This window comes from Salarias fasciatus, chromosome 6 (genome assembly GCF_902148845.1).
Source record: "Salarias fasciatus chromosome 6, fSalaFa1.1, whole genome shotgun sequence".
Lineage (NCBI taxonomy): Eukaryota > Metazoa > Chordata > Actinopteri > Blenniiformes > Blenniidae > Salarias > Salarias fasciatus.
Genome location: NC_043750.1, coordinates 9258018 through 9275717, shown reverse-complemented (window position 1 = coordinate 9275717; position 17700 = coordinate 9258018). Strand labels below are relative to the sequence as shown.

General features: G+C 53.5%; 2 protein-coding genes across 2 annotated transcripts; both read left to right on the top strand.

The window, feature by feature from the left end:
• Positions 1–1379: 1379 nt before the first annotated feature.
• On the top strand, positions 1380–13045 carry npepps (aminopeptidase puromycin sensitive). Its single transcript, XM_030094764.1, has 23 exons — positions 1380–1729; positions 4333–4417; positions 4505–4582; positions 4703–4824; positions 4987–5094; positions 5475–5675; positions 5755–5851; positions 5970–6003; positions 6320–6434; positions 6522–6686; positions 6819–6923; positions 7007–7067; positions 7143–7252; positions 7344–7407; positions 7483–7622; positions 7706–7840; positions 9999–10218; positions 10287–10429; positions 10509–10565; positions 10635–10742; positions 10819–10974; positions 11409–11456; positions 11594–13045. Exons 1-23 carry the CDS (start codon positions 1439–1441, stop codon positions 11738–11740), a joined length of 2790 nt encoding a protein of 929 aa, XP_029950624.1. The 5' UTR covers positions 1380–1438; the 3' UTR covers positions 11741–13045.
• A 937-nt stretch (positions 13046–13982) lies between these two features.
• On the top strand, positions 13983–17375 carry c6h6orf120 (chromosome 6 C6orf120 homolog). Its single transcript, XM_030094771.1, has 2 exons — positions 13983–14076; positions 15697–17375. The coding sequence occupies exons 1-2, from the start codon at positions 14006–14008 to the stop codon at positions 16301–16303; spliced, it is 678 nt and encodes a 225-aa protein (XP_029950631.1). The 5' UTR covers positions 13983–14005; the 3' UTR covers positions 16304–17375.
• The last annotated feature ends 325 nt before the right edge of the window (positions 17376–17700 follow it).

Below are 17700 nucleotides of genomic sequence, written 5' to 3'. Positions count from 1 at the left end.
ATTTTGAGAACTGTAGTCGAGAATTTAATGAAGATATTCTACTCCAGAACTTTAAATTATAATTCGTTTAGCTTTACCTTACATTGAGAACTGATTTCAATAAAACACTGGAGAAATGAATGCAGAGGTTTTTGGAATTGCAAAACCAAATGCAATTAAGAAGAAATTTGCAATTAAAAAGAAATAAAAAATAATTCCTAATTTGAATATTCTATTTAAAAAGTTTTAAATAATAAAAAATCGCCAAAACGGCTCTTTGATCATGAAGGTTGCTTACTGTTAGTCTCTTCAAATTTCTCAACATTCAAGCTGTGATGACCTGTCATAATGTTAATTATTACAGTGAAAGATTAGGACATTTATTGGGGGTGTTGATAAACTTTAATATCCACTTGTGCACTTTAATTCACTTCACATTCTGAAATATCCAGGCTGGTGTCAAGATGCATGGATTCATGAATGTGCCGGTCAGGCACAGGAGTATATTCAGTTCAAGACCGATTACACCAAAATGCGTCGGGGGAATCCCTCCTGCCTCCACACTGTAGAACTCCACACTGTAGTATAGGAAGCAATAACTACTTTAAAATAATCCAGTGCAATAACTATATCCGTGTACAATACTAAAATGCTAGATTTGATCTTTTTTTATAAACAGAGCAACACGCATTTAGATGTATCTTATATTTTATTTATATGTGAACTCTCTATACTCCTTTCAGTGAATGTGATCCATCTCCTCAGTGTGTTCATGTTACGTTCAGGCTTCAGTCTGAGGACAGGACAGAGAAATTGTATGGTTTGCACATATTTTGGTCCGTGCTCTCGCCTCACAGCAAGAAGTGTTGAAATGATAGCCGTGGCCTTCCGGTGTGGAGTTTGCATGTTCTCCCCGTGTGTGTGGGTTTCCTTTCTTGTACTCGGGTTTCTTCTCACACGCCTGTGAGGTTAACTGGTGACCAAGAATTGCCTCTGGGTGTGAATGTGACTGTGTTTACCCTGGGATGGACTGGAGCTACAACCCGCACAGGATTCTACAATACAGAAGAGATGGATAAAATTATTTCAGATGTATTTTTAATATTTAATCTGAATTTACAATAAAAAAAAATAGTGAATACAATTAAAATCTACATCAAAAATGTCTTAATAAAATTTAGAAAGAAAAGTAAAAGTAAAAAAAAAAAAATCATCAGAAAGCCTGAAATGATTTAAATCTGTTTGTGGCTTGATAACTAAAAAGAAAACAAAGCAAAACAAAAAAAACAAACAAAAAAACGTACATGCGCGTAACCGTGCAGTGGTTGATTGTGATTGCACGGCCGTGAGCGCGCACGTCGGGGCCGTGATGACGCAGCGCGCTCGCGGCGGAGCAGTGTTTGGGCTGTGCGCGCTGCGCGGTGAGAAGTGTCGCTCCGAGCCGAGAGGGCTTCAGTGGATGTCGCTGCTCCTGGGCCGCACGGTTCCGCTGTCATTCGCGCACAGAGTCACCGCCTGCCGGCCGTCGCCAGTGTCCGGGCCCGCCCCGCTCCGCGCCGCGCTAATAAAACTCAGAGCGATACCTACTGTTACACACAGCACCGTCCGCCGCCACAATCCCACAGCCATGCCCGAAAGGAGGCCCTTCGTACGGTTACCGACTGACGTTTACCCGGTCAACTACGGCTTGTGTCTGAAGCCCGACCTCATCGACTTCACGTTCGAGGGCAAGCTGGAGGCGCTGGTGGAGGTGGGTGAGCCCGGCCGGGTTGTGTGTGCACGGCGGGGATCTGGTTATGTAATCTGACCAGCTAACCTGACCACTTGCTAATTTGCAGATAACCTGTTAGCCGCTAGCCGCTAGGCTAGCCGCGGAGTGCTAGGCGGCTAGCGGCGCTCCGTCCCGGCTCAAAGCCATGAATGAGAATAAAGTCTGCGAGCACCGCCGAGCGGGCTCCGAGCTTCACCCGGGAGCGCGTCCGCCTGCCACATGTGGGGCCACCGGCTCGCACGCTAGCCGAGCCCGCGGCTCCAGACCCGGTGTGGAACCTGCGGTTAGCACCTGCCGAGCGGGTTCATGTGCGGTAATAACGCCCCGGTCGTTCCTGAAGCCTCGCCCAGCGTGGATCCGTGTGAGCGGGCAGCGGGTCACCGAGCTGGAGCCCCCCGGTGTCTGCAGACACGGTGTGGCCCCCTCCACCTCCTCCACCCCGCCTGCCCTCCCGTTCAGGTCAACTCTTCACTGGTGATCTGTAAAGATTATCCAGCTGCTGAGCTGAAGCCGGGGGTGGTTGGTTGGTTGGTTAGTTAGTTGGTTGGTTAGGTGGTTGGTTAGCTTGCTCGTGAAGCTCTGACTGTAGCGTGTAACGAGCAGGGCTGGTAATGTGTAACTAACACACTGAACAAACACTCTTGTTTTGCGTTTATTATGGGCTCAGAATTGGAGCTGGTGGTGTGTAAAGTGGGCCAGTGTGCAGACACCTGTCCTACACACACACACACACACACACACACACACACACACACACCTGCCTGCTTGTCAACACAGTACCAACAGGCTCATTATGATGTGGAAGCCCCAGCTTTGCTCCCAGAAGAGCGGCGTGCGGCCGTGAAGGTCAGGTCCGCCGCTCCCGAGGGTCTGATCGCTCGTTCACGAGGATTCGCTCTGATTGTGTGTTGATGGGTGTCAAACATGCGGTCTGCAGCACAGAGCTGGCCCTCACTTCAGTTCAGGGGCCGCTCTCAACCCAGTTTCACCCCAAGTGGGCCGAACCGGTAAAACGGTGCCGTCATTACAGTGATGCGTCATCCTTCACAAAATAAAAACAGTGGAGCAGTTCTCCAATAAAGCCGGCTGCTGTTAATGATTTGCCACTCAGCAGCCCCTCCTGGATGAGGCCGGCTCGACGTAGAGACTTCAGGTTCATCATAAACACGCTCATAAATGCTAATGTGTGAGTGAATGTTGGCATGCTCCACGAGAAAACATCCACTTTGTTTCTGTTTCCAGGCTGAGCTCTAACCGTGCAGCCGCTGACAGGAGAAGGATGGTGTAAATATGTTTACTGCAGCCGGAGAGGAGCGGTATTCTGGTCGTGTTATGAATTTATGGATACTTTTAGTTGAGGTTGTTTCGATGTGGGTTTGTGTGTTGAATTATTCTAAAACTTGGTCAGAACAATTGAACGAAACATGAAGTATTTATGGTTTTTGTCAGAAAATCCCCGTTTTTAAAGGCGCCTCAGCAGAAGTGTGTGTTTGAGCGTCCCCGGCCCGTCGCAGCGAGGATGGAGGATTTCCTGGTTACGACTTTTAATGTCATAATTATGTGTTTATGGGTCTGCGGTGATGAGCACTGTGGGCCTTTCTGCTCGGTGCCTTTGCAGGTTGAAGTGTGTGTTGTGTCAGTTTCCAACGCCTCCGTCTGTTTAAACAGCTGGTTCCTTTACTTTGGAGTTGAAGTGTCAGTTTAATTGTTGAGAAAAAGAGAAAAATCTGACACTGGAGTGTGAAACGCAGCGCGGTCAACGTTCCTCAACATCCCAGAGATTTCACTTTGGAGGAAGTGGTGATGAGACTCGCCCTGCTAAGCAAACCTTCAACACTTCAGGCCTTCATTTTCCTCCTTCCATACGTTTTGCCTGATAGTCGCTGTTTATTCGGTCTCGTCCGCTCCGCTCCGGCTCGTCCTCTTCCCGCCTCTGGGTTGTTTCTCGGTGAAAAGTGAATCACGGAGCGGCGGCGTTACCCCAGCTGCTTTGATACATGTCGGGTGAAACGTGAGAGGGATTGTAGCGGAGGAGGAGGAGAGCTTCAGGTGTTGGTGTTCGCGTCGGATCTCTTCTCCTGGACGTCGTCTGCTGCTCCTCTGAAGCGGCGGTCCGTCAGTCGCTCACTTTCTCATTCATGAGTTTCACGCTCGGCGAGACAAAGGCTGTTCGCCGGTTATTGGCTTTGGAACTGAGAATAAAGATAAGGTGGAGAGGAAGGACGCCGTTGATAAACTTCAGTTTATTCCGTCTAGCCGACACTTCCTGCTGTGGGGACCAGACTGACTCACCGGCGCCGGCTCCGGATTTACTGAGGAGAAACGCTTCAGGCGTTCCCGCCTCGCTGAGCTAGCCTGGTCAGCGGCTAGCGGTTAGCTAGCGGTTAGCTGACCTGTCGTCACCTGCAGCTGACTCCACGCGCATGAGGGGCGTGGCCTGCTCCGGCGAGCCGATTGAGAAGGACGGTTTTCAGATGGCGACGCTCCGACGGGAGGCAGGAAGTGGGGTTGACCGAGCCGCAGGTCCTGCTGGCTCCCGCCGTCCCGCTGCTCGCTAAGCTGCTTCCTGTCCGTGTTTACAGGTGACACAAGCCACGAATCAGATCGTGATGAACTGCGCCGACATCGACATCATCACGGCGTCCTTCTCCCCGGAGGGCGGGGACGGTGAGCGTCCTTCACGTCTCCGTCCTGTTTCAGCGGAATGAGCGTCCGCCTCGGCTTCATTTCTCTTTTTTCCTCTCGTTTCTTCAGAAATTAACGCTACAGGCTTCAACTATCAGAACGAGGATGAGAAAGTCACGCTGTCGTTTCCCAGCGCTCTACAGAAAGGTGAGGACGAGCGTCTCCCGCCATCCTCTCTTCTGTGGCGTCCCCTCGGGGGCCCCCGGACCATCCGTTTCCCCCCCTCTGATTGTGACCCGAGCTCACCGCCCCTCCCTCCCTCCCCAGGCTCCGGCGCGTTGAAGATCGACTTCGTGGGCGAGCTGAACGACAAAATGAAGGGATTCTACAGAAGTAAATACACGGCTCCGGCAGGGGAGGTCCGCTACGCCGCCGTCACACAGTTCGAGGTGAGGGGCCGGCCGGGGGGGCGCCGCGACGGCCTTTGATTGGCCATTTCTGAGAAATCAAGTCAGAGTCCTGGATCCAGTTTTTAGTTCTCCTCTGGAAATATGAACGACTTTCAGCAGATCCTCCTCCTCCTCTTCCTCCTCCTCCTCTTCCTCTTCCAGGCCACGGACGCTCGCAGAGCTTTCCCCTGTTGGGACGAACCGGCCATCAAAGCGACCTTTGACATCACCCTGATCGTTCCCAAGGACCGAGTAGCCTTGTCCAATATGGTAGGTGTGTGAGTGTGTTGGTGTGGGGGAGTGTGTGTGTGCGTGTGTCTCATTACAGGGCAGACAGTCTGTTTTCCCTCGCTTGTTATTGCTTTCTTCTCTATGTAAAACCAAAACGGCGTCGATTCAGAGTCCCCGATTCGTCCCCCACTGTCCCGTTTGTCCCCTTTTCTTCTATGCTTCGTCCCCGAGTTGTCCCCTATTTGTCCCGCTTGTTGCCCCGCTTCGTCCTGCTTCGTCCTGCTTTGTCCCGCATTATCCTCGTGGACTAATCAGAGGTTTGGGAGGCTGAATCAGGTCCGACAGCCCGGCGTCTCCGGCGGCGGCGCCCGGGGCTCCCGGTGTTTCCGGTCTGAGCGGCGCTCTGCTCCTCTCCGCAGAACGTCATCGACCGAAAGCCGCACCCGGAGGACGAGAACCTGGTGGAGGTCCGGTTCGCCACCACGCCCGTCATGTCCACCTACCTGGTGGCGTTCGTCATCGGCGAGTACGACTTCGTGGAGAGCCAGTCGTCGGACGGCGTGACGGTGCGCGTCTACACGCCGGTGGGGAAGGCGGAGCAGGGCAAGTTCGCCCTGGAGGTAAGCGGCGGGCCGCTCTGTCAGCGCGGCGCCGGCTTCGGCTCCGCCCACCAGAGTTAACCCCCCTCCTCTGCTCCAGGTCGCCACCAAGACCCTGCCCTTCTACAAAGACTACTTCAGTGTTCCTTATCCGCTGCCGAAAATTGACCTCATCGCCATCGCAGACTTCGCTGCTGGTGAGTTCACTCCTCCACTCCTCCACTCCTTCACTCCTTCACTCCTTCACTCTGACTGCCGGGAGCTGGATCAGAAACGCTCTCACTCAGTGAAACTTCATGTTCTCCCTTTGCTCAGGTGCCATGGAGAACTGGGGCCTCGTTACCTACAGGTGCGTTTCTGCCGGCTGTTCTGTTTTCACCCAGACCAGCCACACGTGGTGTTTTCCCTCCGCTGAGAGTGTGTGAAATGAACACACACGTAATCTGCTTGAAGAGGCGTTCAAGGACGCTTCAGAGTGTGGGTCATGTGGGATTTCGGTGAGTCGGCGTCGTTTTCTCGAGCTCAGAACTCAGAGAGGAAAAGCCGAAAATGTCAGAGCCGGGAGGGGACCGGAGCTCGGAGCCGGTCCGATCGGTGGCCTTTCCGCAGGAAGCAGGAAGTGTGTGTGGCTGCGCCGAGTGTGTAACGGCCGCCTGTCCTTGCAGGGAGACGGCGCTGCTCATCGACCCCAAGAACTCCTGCTCGTCGTCCCGGCAGTGGGTGGCGCTGGTGGTGGGCCACGAGCTGGCCCACCAGTGGTTCGGGAACCTGGTGACGATGGTGAGCCGCGGTGTGTGTGTGTGTGTCGGGGTGTGTGTGTGTGTGTGTGTGTGTTGGACGCAGGGCGACTCGTCTCCGTCTCTGCAGGAGTGGTGGACCCACCTGTGGCTGAACGAGGGCTTCGCCTCCTGGATCGAGTACCTGTGCGTGGACCACTGCTTCCCGGAGTACGACATCTGGACCCAGTTCGTGTCGGCGGACTACACCCGCGCCCTGGACCTGGACGCGCTGGACAGCAGCCACCCCATCGAGGCGAGCGAGCGCCGCCGCGCCCCGGCGGGACCCGGCCGCCCTGCCGGGACCCAGCTGCCCCGCGGGGACCCGGGGGGACCCGGCGGGACCCGGCCGCCCCGGCGCTAACCTCCCTGTGGCTCTGCTCTGCAGGTCAACGTGGGCCACCCCTCCGAGGTCGACGAGATATTCGACGCCATCTCTTACAGCAAGGGCGCCTCCGTGATCCGCATGCTGCACAACTACATCGGAGACGAGGTGAGCGCGCTCACGGTTCGAGCGCCGGGACGCCTCCGGTCCGGGGAAGGTCAAAGGTCACGCCGCTCCTCTTGTGTTTGCAGGACTTTAGGAAAGGAATGAACGCCTACCTGTTGAAGTTCCAGAATAAGAACGCGTCGACAGGTAAGAGGAGGTGGGCGGGGCTTCCCCGGCGGGGGCGGGGTCTTTCCCGGTGGTGACGGCGGCTGTCCCCCGCAGAGGACCTGTGGGACTGTCTGGAACAGGCCAGCGGGAAGCCCATCGCCGCCGTCATGAGCTCGTGGACCAAGCAGATGGGCTTCCCCATCATCGTGGTGGACCAGGAGCAGGTGAGGGGCGCTCCGGGACCGCCGGGGGACGAGGAGGGGACGGGGAGGACAGGAAGTGACGCCCGTCTGTCCTCTGCTTCCTGTCTTCCAGCAAGGCGACGACCGCGTCCTGAAGATCTCCCAGAAGAAGTTCTGCGCCAGCGGACCACATGACGGTGAGCGTGTCCCGCGGACGCGGACGCCACCGCTCGGGACGCGTCCTCTGACGGCGGGTGTCTCCTGTGGGACAGGTGAGGACTGCCCCAGCTGGATGGTCCCCATCAGCATCTGCACCAGCGAGGACCCCAAATGCTCCAAACTCAAGGTTCTGCTGGACAGACCCGAGACCTCCGTCACCCTGAGCAGCGTGGGTCCGGACCAGTGGGTCAAGGTGAGCCCCGCGGGACCGCCGCCGCCGCTTCCTCCAGCGCTTCCTGCTCTCACGGCCCGACCTTTGACCTCCTGTGTTCGCAGATCAACCCCGGCACGGTGGGCTTCTACCGCATCCAGTACAGCTCGTCCATGCTGGAGAGCCTGCTGCCGGGGGTCCGGGACCTCAGCCTGCAGCCGGTGGACCGGCTGGGCCTGCAGAACGACCTCTTCTCCCTCGTAAGGCTCCGCCCACAAACCCACGCTCGCACGCCGCGTCCCGAGCGTCGCCGCCGGACGTTCGGGACGCGGCATGAAAACACACATTTCTGTGTCGCTGCACGTCGACACACACCTCAGCAAGTGGATTTTAGAACGAGCCACAGGAAACTCTCTTCGCTCAACAGCCGAACTCCGAACGCAGCGTCCGCCGGCTGATTGCTCCGGTCTCTCCTCGCTGTGACCTCTGACCTCCAACACAAACTGATATTTTGACTTTGTGATGCTTTTTTCAACAAATTCAACTGGCGAGCTTGTCTGGAGGGATTAAGTTTCTGATGACGAGTTGTTCATCCCTCAGTCTCTCGCTCTCTCTCTCTCTCACTGTCTCTGTGTCTCGCTCCCTTTCTCTCTCCCTCTGTCTCTCGCTCTCTCCGTTTCTCACTCTGCATTTCTCTCTCTCTCTTGCTCTCTCTGTCTCTCGCTCTCTGTCCCTTCCTTGCGCGCTCTCTCTCGCACTCTCTTGCTTTCTCACACTCTCTCTCTCTCTGTCTCGCTCTCTTGCTCTCTCACACTCTCTCTCTCTCTCTCTGTCTTGCTCTCTCTGTCTCTCTCTCTCACTCTTTCTCGCTCTCGCTCTCTCCCTCTCTCGCTCTCTCTCTCACTCTCATTTTCTCTCTTTCTCTCTCTATCTCTCTCGCTCTCTCTCTGTCTCTCTCTCTCTCTCCCTCTCTCTCTCTCTCTCTGAGCTTCCAGGCTGTTAAACAATAAAACGTTGGTTTCTCTCTCGGCCCTGCCGGTAAACCAGGAGGTGTTTCTGCTCTGGAAGCTTCTGTCTGTAAACAGACGTCGGATCAGGAGAGGACGAGCGGACAGTCGTCCTCCGCTGTCTTCAGACACGTCCACCTTCAGCGCTGTGGATGACGTGAGGACGGAGATCAGACTGAGCGCCGCTTTGCTTGAATGAGCGGAGAGAAGCCTCCATCACTCAGCAGAGCAGCTCCAGGCAGAACGGATCCTGATCCTGATCCTGATCCAGATCCAGATCCAGATCCTGCCGTTTGGTGTCTTTTAGCATCTTGTCAAACTGTCACATTTTATATTATATACACACACACACACACACACACACTGTGAAAGCATGCGAGAAGGAAGCAGGCGTGCCGCCACTCCTTCACTCTTGAGCTTTAGCACAGTTGGCCTGGGCGTTTATGGCGGGACGATGGCCGTTGGGATCAATGACTAATTGGAGGAATGGTCAGAGCGGCTCATAAACGCTGGCCGGAGGCCGGCGTCTCGCCGGGCGGCGTGCAGGACTCCGCCGTTTCCTCCGTCAGTCCTGTGTCTTCACAGGAAGTTTATTTCATCACGCGGCTTTTCGTCTTGAACGATTCACGTTTTCCGGTTTGGTCCGGGAGCCTTTCTGCTCCTCCTCGTCGTCACGCTCTGACTGATCAGTCGCCACCAGGCGTTAACTCGGCCTGCAGCCACGCAGACCTCTTGCTTCGCTGGTTTTCCAGACGGATTCAAAGGCGCAGCGCCCTCTGCTGTCTGTACTGGAGGATAACATGGTGAAAACTCAGCCTGTATGAAGTCTGCTTTGAGGAAAACATTTCCTCTGTCAGACACGTTCTTGATAAAGAAACTGATCTGAGCTTCAGGCCTTATCTCTCACCTCATTCACAGTCTGATTCTTAAACGTCTGCAGAAGCCGTGACTGATTCATCCCAACGACAACAACGACGACTCCTATTTCTGATCAGAGTTTGTATCGATGTTTAACCCTGTAAAGAGTGAAGGATCAATAAAGCTGCATCAACAGTAAAAAGCAGTGAAGTAACAGAGTAACACAGGATCCATAGAGCTCCAGTCGTGATGGAAAGATCCAGACTAATCAGAGAAAAACTCTTTTTTTTTTTTTTTTGTTTAAACTGAGAGTTTCTCCAACACACACCCAGGAGGAACTCCAGAAACGGCTGAGGTTCTGTCCACACTTTAAAGCTCAGTTTCAACCTGGTTGAAGATTTTGAAATCAGGTTTTCACATCTGGACGGAGGACAAAAAGGCCAAGCTCTTGGTATTTTAGTGGCGTCTCTACGTGACAGGGTGGCGAGGCACGGCGGACTTGTTCAGGGTGGACTTGTTTTTTTGAGTGCTGACCCTTGACCTCTGCGCTCAGTCCCGTGCAGGGATGATCAGCACGGTGGAGGTGCTGAAGCTGATGGAGGCCTTCGTCAACGAGCCCAACTACACGGTGTGGAGCGACCTGAGCTGCAACCTGGGCGTGCTGTCCTCGCTGCTGTCCCACACCGACTTCCACGAGGACATCCAGGAGTTCATCCGCGACCTCTTCACCCCCATCGGGACGGAGCTGGGCTGGGACAGCAAGCCTGGAGAGGGTGAGGAAGAGGGGGAGAGGGGGAGGAGGAGGCGGTAGACTGACCTCTGACCTCTGTCCCGTCTGCAGGCCACCTGGACGCCCTGCTCAGAGGTCTGGTCCTGGGGAAGCTGGGGAAGGCGGGACACAAGCCCACCCTGGAGGAGGCCCGGCGGAGGTTCAAGGAGCACGTGGAGGGAAAGCAGGTCCTGCCGGCGGACCTCCGGAGCCCGGTGAGTCTGGCGGAGCCGGACCGGTCCGTCATCCGGTCCACGGCTCCGGATCACAGCGGACTGTTGCTGCTCTCTGCAGGTGTACCTGACGGTGCTGAAGCACGGGGACAGCAACACCCTGGACACCATGATGAAGGTAAGCCGTCCACACGGGGACCGGCGTCCCGCGGCCGGGCCCGGTCCAACGATCCGTCTCCCCTCGCAGCTCCACAAGCAGGCGGACATGCAGGAGGAGAAGAACCGCATCGAGCGGGTGCTGGGCGCCATCTCCGCCCCGGACCTCATCCAGAAGGTCCTGACCTTCGCCCTGTCGGTACGTCACGCTCCCAGGATCCTCCCGGTTCTAACCCGGCCCGGTCCGCTGACGTGCGCTCGTCCTCCCCCGGCAGGAAGACGTCCGTCCTCAGGACACGGTGTCGGTGATCGGCGGAGTCGCAGGAAGCAGCAAGCAGGGCCGCAAAGCAGCCTGGAAGTTCGTGAAGGACAACTGGGAGGAGCTCTACAACCGCTACCAGGGAGGCTTCCTCATATCCCGGCTCATCAAGGTCCGAGCTGCTGCTCACTCTGCTCACTCCGCTGCTCACTCCTCTGATCTCCTCACCTCACTCTTCTCACTCCTCTCACCTCTGCTCACTCCTCTGATCTCCTCACCTTGCTCTGCTCACTCCTCTGACCTCTTTGCCTCACTCTGCTCACTCCTCTGACCTCTTTGCCTCACTCTGCTCACTCCTCTGACCTCTTTGCCTCACTCTGCTCACTCCTCTGATCTCCTCACCTCACTCGTCTCACTCCTCTCACCTCTGCTCACTCCTCTGATCTCCTCACCTTGCTCTGCTCACTCCTCTGACCTCTTTGCCTCACTCTGCTCACTCCTCTGACCTCTTTGCCTCACTCTGCTCACTCCTCTGACCTCTTCGCCTCACTCTGATCACTCTTTTGCTCACTCCTCTGATCTCACTCTTTGTGTTTGTGTCTTCAGCTCACAGTCGATGGATTCGCCGTCGATAAAATGGCTGCTGAAGTGAAGGTGAGTGAGGCAGCAGGACGAGATGTTTGCAGTGAGGAGTGAGATGTCGGAGTGAGACATTCGCCTGGTGTGACGCAGCAGCAGCCGGGTCCCCCCCGCCCCCTCTCACCCCCCTGTCCCCGCTCTTTGTCCTGCAGAGTTTCTTCGAGAGCCACCCGGCGCCGGCGGCCGAGCGCACGGTGCAGCAGTGCTGCGAGAACATCCTGCTCAACGCCGCCTGGCTGAAGCGCGACGCCGACGACATCCAGCAGTATCTGCTGCGGCGCAGAGCCCCGCCCGTCTGAGCCGCCGCCGCCGCCGCGGACCTCCCCCTCCCCACCTCCCCTCCCCCCTCGGCCCGGAGCGGACGGCGGCGCGTCGACTCAATGGCCGGCTTCATTTCTCTGAAGGAGACTGTAGAAGAAGACGAAGCTCCGACGGAACCAAGAGACGATTCAACAAGCAGGAACACAACGCCAGTCCGGGACGGAGGCCGACGGCCCGCCGCCCAGCCTGACCCCCACAAACACACACCTCAAATACACACACACACACTGTAACACACACCTCAAACACACACACTCACTGTAACACACAGCAGAGAAACACACACACACACACCCCACAAACACACAATCAGTCCAGGATGGAGGCAGATGGCCCGCAACTCAGCCTGTCCCCTAGACACACACACACACACACACCAAGAAAACACACACATCCCCCGGGAAAAAAACACAAACCCCCCCCCCCCACAGAACCACACACACACTGTAACACCCCCCAGAAACACACCATCAGTCCAGGGACGGCCCGCTGCTCAGCCTGTCTCAAGCTCCGCCCCCAGAAACACCGACCATAACACACACACCCACACACCCTAGAAACACACACACCTCTCGCTCAAACGCTCTAACAACCTCTGCTCCGTAGCTGAGAAAACTGTGAACCCCCCCTTCTTCCTCCTCCTCCTCCTCAGTTCAGACCTTCCTGGTGGCGGTGGAGCGGGCCGGGCCGGACATGAGGTGGGGTCAGGGTGGGGGGCGACCCCAGTCGTTTCCAGCAGCACTTAGAGCTGGGGGTCGGGGGGCGGCGAGCAGCCAGCATGGTACGACTCTAAACTGTAATGCAAGCTTCTTTCTTTTCTCTCCTTCTGCTTTGAGATGAATTAACGGAGCGCTGAACGGAAGCCCGCTCCCACTCCCTGCGCCGCCAGTTTGTAAACTTCCGATCATCCACCCACATATTTAATCCCGTTTGTGAAACCGGACGGAGACCCCCGGCCCGTTTTTATAAGACGTCACACGCAGTGGTTTATTTAAAATGTTGAGATGATCTTCTATATGAGAGAACCGGAGGAAGCGCCGCCACACTACTCGCCGCCGGGGCCTTCCCGCTCTGCAGCACCATCAGGAAACGCCTCCTCCTCAGAAGGGTCCGGCGCTCCGCCGCCCGCCCGCCGCTGACCCGCTCCCACTCGGAAGCCTTAAATTGGGTCGACCGGTTTGCGGTTAAATCTTTAAAAAAAAAAAACACAAAGAAAATCACTGAAGTGACAGTAGGCGACTTCCACGTGAGCTTCGGTTGTATCTAACGTGACAGAATATGCAGACTTGTTGAACGAGTATATCTATATAGAATTTACAATTTGATGTGGTTTGTTTTTACTTTTAATTTCGATTTGTTTCCTTTTTTTTTCTTTTTTCTATTTTTTTTTTCTTTTGGGAAACTGATCGACTGAGTCGTGCGACCCGTTGTTGAGGCTCTCCCCACCTTCCCGTTCTGTCTGGAATTTTTTTTTTTTTTTTTTTGTTAAAAACTACAGTTGGTGTTCATTAAAGTGAAAAAGGATTCTGAAAACGAACCGTGTGAGGTTTGCTGACTGAACGAGTGTGTCTGTTAACTTAAATCAATAGTAAAATTTACATTCATAGCAGCATTTTGCCACTGCAGCGGCCTCGGAGCTTATTTCAGGCCCTGACTTAATAATTCAGAATAATGTAATAAAAACTGATGGACTCTGCTCTTCTGGAAGCTTCCAGTTTCTGATTGAACCTTACTGTCTGTAACTTATTTTTGTGTTTAAAAAGTCGTACCTCCTTTTAGCCAGTAGGTGGCAGTGTGTATGTTCTGATAGTTCGGATCTCAGCTGACGGGGCTCTGCACGCCGCAGATATCCACGTTCCTCCACTGACAGTCTGGAAATAATCTATAAAACTTGAATCCAGAAGCTCGGGTGTGGCTTCAGAACACAACCTCTTCTAATTTCAAAAAATAATCTGGATTTATAATCATCCAATGAGGATGAAATTCGTGTGAACATGCAGTAGGTAAATGGAATATTTCAATATGCAAACACAAAAACGGTTTAATAAATATATAACGTACAATGAGCTACACTTTAATAACTGAACTGATTTCACACAGATATGGAGCAGAAATGATCTCTTGTCACCTTAACTTATTTGGTGTTTTGTTTTTTTTTTACTTGTGTGATTTTGGTCAGTTCCCTCCTGCAGTTCCAGGTTTTGGCCACACCGCCGCCGGGGGCGCTGTTTCATGGTTTGTTGATGCAGCGACTCAAACTGAATCCGAGAAGAAGTGAACTTTGCTGTGAAGATGTTGGAGTAACGACAGCTCAGTGAGTATTAAGCCACTTTTCACCTTTTATGTGTTTTTCATACATTAAATGATTAAAGTGTTTCGTTATTATTGACTTTAAAGCGGTATCACTCACAGTCTTCTTTCCGTAACTTCTCCGGCTCGGGCTGAAGACGCGAGCAGCAGCGTTAGCTTCGCAATGCTAACGAACTATTTTAAGAAGCTAATCCGGAAGCTCAATAAGTATCAAACTCCGAGAAAACGCTGCTTTTATTTAACGTTTATCCGATATAAACACGCCTTTGATGCGGCGGGGGCTCGCTGTATGATTATGGGTGTTCTGTTAGCTGTTCGCTGATTGATTAAAACATCGTAATATTAAAATGTGACGTTAAAAACTATGTTCTCGTGAAATTCGTGTTTTCTTTTTCAGCTGTGGCGTCGTGTTTAGTGAGGTCAGTGTTTCCTCGTGTATCAGGTCGGACTGGGCAGGAGAGTCAGCTGTTTATTTTTAACTCTGGGTGAGGACTTTGAGTCGAGCTGTTCAGGGACAACAGGAGCCATCCAGCCCATAATATCCCCCGTGCGTCTCGTGCCACAGCCGGTGTGACCGAGAGTCAACCTGGATCTGGTTTACATGTGGATCATCTCCAGCAGAGCCTGGAGAGCAGCCTGCCAGCCCGGGATAGGCTGGTTCCTTCATCCCGGAGGAAATCCAGAGTCGGAGCTCTTTAAAGCACAGTTCACTCTCTCATCTCCTCCACTGCTGCGTTTATTGCATCGTTTTGAATCGAAGAATGTTGAGTTTTTCTACATGCTATGATTTTATTAGCTGATCTCCTGAGGCTCAGGGTGCCTCCAGGTTCTCTGGATCAGCTGTTCTTTCACTCCTGTTGCAGTTCTTATTCTATTACAGGTAGAAAATCTTCCTCACATGGATTAAAAAGTGTCTTCATGTGTTCAACCTGCAGCTTTAGTCCCTCTGTAGCGGCTCCATGAAGCCTTCAGGACATAACACGTGAATGAACATTTAACTTGTTTTTATATTATATGATTTGTCACTGTTCGTTCAAAAGAGATTCAAAAAAAGTTCAAGTGAAATTGGGAAAAATAGCAAAACAGCTGAAAAAAATGAATTGTCTCCCATTTCTAGCATAAGAAAATGAAATATGGCAGGAAAAAAGTACAGAAAACCGTTTAAAAAGAGGTAAAGTGGCTAAAATTTCAAAACTGTCAACAAAAAAGCTTGAAAAGAACAAAACTGTTAAAATGAGGAACAAAAATAGGTTCAATGTAATAAAATGTTGAGTATTCTGAACTGTAGTTAAACTTCATGAACGCTTCATAAGATCTAGTTTCTGTTTGTGAAGCTTCCTGAGCTCATTCGCCTCATTTTAAGGTTAAATGTTCTTCATGGCTCCAGAACTGCTGGACTTGATGGAAAGTCACTAAAATGGCTCTTTTGTTCATGAAGGCTGCAGAACCCTGATGTAGCATAACATGCAAACTCCACACAGAGGTGGAGTGTTCAGAGTTCAGACCTCGGTGAAGTTTGAAAATGAGGTTTTCAGTGTGAGCAGGTTGTTTCCTGCTTTGTGGATCCGCGGAGCCATGGTCAGTGATGGTTTGGACGTGTGCTTTGTGTCTCTGCGTCCTCCAGGCTGTCCGCCGAGCGACCGACCCATGCCTTCATCATGACGCCGAGCCGCAGCGCCCCGCTCATCGCCCTCCTGCTCGCCGCCGCCCTGCTTTCCCGGGCGCGGGGCTTCCTGAGCCCGTCGGAGGATGACGGCGTCCCCGAGGAGTGGGTGCTGCTCCACGTGGTGCAGGGCCACATCGGGGCGGGGAACTACAGCTACCTGCGCCTCAACCACGACGGCCGCATCGTCCTGCACATGCGCAGCCTGGCCGGAGACGCCGACCTCTACGTGTCGGACAAGACGCTGCACCCCAGCTTCGACACCTACAAGCTGCAGTCGGCCACCTGCGGCCACGACGTGGTGGTGGTGCCGGGGGACTTCGCCAGGCCCGTGGGCATCGGCATCTACGGCCACCCGTCCCACCAGGAGAGCCAGTTCGAGATGCGGGTGTTCTACGACCAGACGGTGTCGCAGGACCCGTTCGAGAGGAGCTCGTACGCGTCGGAGGACGAGCGCGACAGGAAGAAGTCGCCTCAGGCGGCAGAGGAGGACTTTCAGGAGGAGGAGTCCATCTTCTGGACCATTCTGATCGGACTGCTGAAGATCGTGCTGGAGATTCTCTTCTGAAAATCTCTTCTTTTGATGCTGATTGAAGTGAAGAAAGTTCTGTTTGGTTTGTGGTGGATGGGAAAAAAAGAAGAAAAAAAAAAGCTAATTTGCTCTTATTGTCGGGGTCAGATGTTCGGAATCTGACGGTTCGATCCACAGGAGTCAAAACGACACTGAAGGCTGAGAGTCGCTGTGCTGAATTCACCCTGAAGCCCGAAGGACCAGAGAAGCTCTGCTGCTGGCAAGGAGGAGAGCCTGGTCCTCCCGGCCGCAGGTCAAAGGTCAGCAGACGCTGTCCTGAGGGGAAAAAACTGGAATCGGGCCAGTTCGGTGTGTTGATGATAGGTAGATGAACTCGGAGTCCGTTTTCCGCCGCAGAAAGAGCTCAGCCGGCACCTGGTTCAAACATTCCCGGTTGTGAGTCAATGGACGTCCCTGCGACCGGCAGACGGACCGGCAGACGGACCGGCAGACGGACCGGCAGACGGAACGGCAGACGGAACGGCAGACGGATGCCAGCTGCCTTCGAAGCGCCTTTCTTTGCACTAAAACCAACATTTTTCTGCCCTGGACTGTCGGCTGCTCTGTGGAGAACACGGACCGAAGATCAGCTCTGCAGCAACGTCGACGTGAGCGCCGTCCGCTGCCGCTCAGCATGCATTAATGCAGCTACACACACACACACACACACACACACACCCCCCCCAGGTTTTGACGGCCTGGTCTGCATCAGCTCCATCTCTGTCACATTAAACGTTCACTTTTCTGTTCAGTAGCAACACATCACTGGTGTTTTAATCAGAGGCTGGTGTCAAATTACAGCGACTTGATGCCTATTAGCTTGAGCAGTGAAGAAGACGAAGACCTCAGCCTCTGTCAGCTGAAGCTTCAGCATTGAAGTGGCAGCTTGACGTTTTGAGCTCTGATGTGGAAGGCTGACCTCTGACCTCCTGGTGACGCCTGTCGGCGGCTCGTCTCTCCGTCTCTTCAGAAAAGCGCTGAGCAGTGCCTTCAGGAGGAGTCTCTCCTCCTCCGTCAGGGTTCTCAATAAAAGCTCCTCGTTTTGCACCTCTCTCTGTGGACGTCTGTTCTTTACTCGGCCCGGAGACAGACTGAGGTAATACAACCTCAAAACTCGACCCAAGTTTTTACAGCTGTCAGTATATTTCAAACGTATCAGTTGAACTCCAAAGCAACATTTTTCACCGTTCTCTCCAACTGTAAATTGAAACCTTAAGACGTTTAATATGCAGTTTGTTTTTTTAAATAAAACCTGAATGAAACACCTAAGGTATTTTGGAAAAGGGGGAGTTCATCCACTGAAACCTCAAGTCCCCTCACTCCATTAGCACAGTATTGGTCTCACTCCAGGGTTGATTTGTATCCAGTAGCAAAGTCAAATCTACTGAAAGAGT

Bases quoted from the DNA above. Each gene is read 5' to 3' on its own strand.
- npepps (XM_030094764.1), top strand. From the start codon at position 1,439: ATGTCGCTGCTCCTGGGCCGCACGGTTCCGCTGTCATTCGCGCACAGA. The intron at 7,623-7,705 runs GTGAGCCCCGCG...CTGTGTTCGCAG, and splicing joins GTCCGGACCAGTGGGTCAAG to ATCAACCCCGGCACGGTGGG. The intron at 11,457-11,593 runs GTGAGTGAGGCA...TTTGTCCTGCAG, and splicing joins AAATGGCTGCTGAAGTGAAG to AGTTTCTTCGAGAGCCACCC.
- c6h6orf120 (XM_030094771.1), top strand. From the start codon at position 14,006: ATGCAGCGACTCAAACTGAATCCGAGAAGAAGTGAACTTTGCTGTGAA. The intron at 14,077-15,696 runs GTGAGTATTAAG...TGCGTCCTCCAG, and splicing joins GTTGGAGTAACGACAGCTCA to GCTGTCCGCCGAGCGACCGA.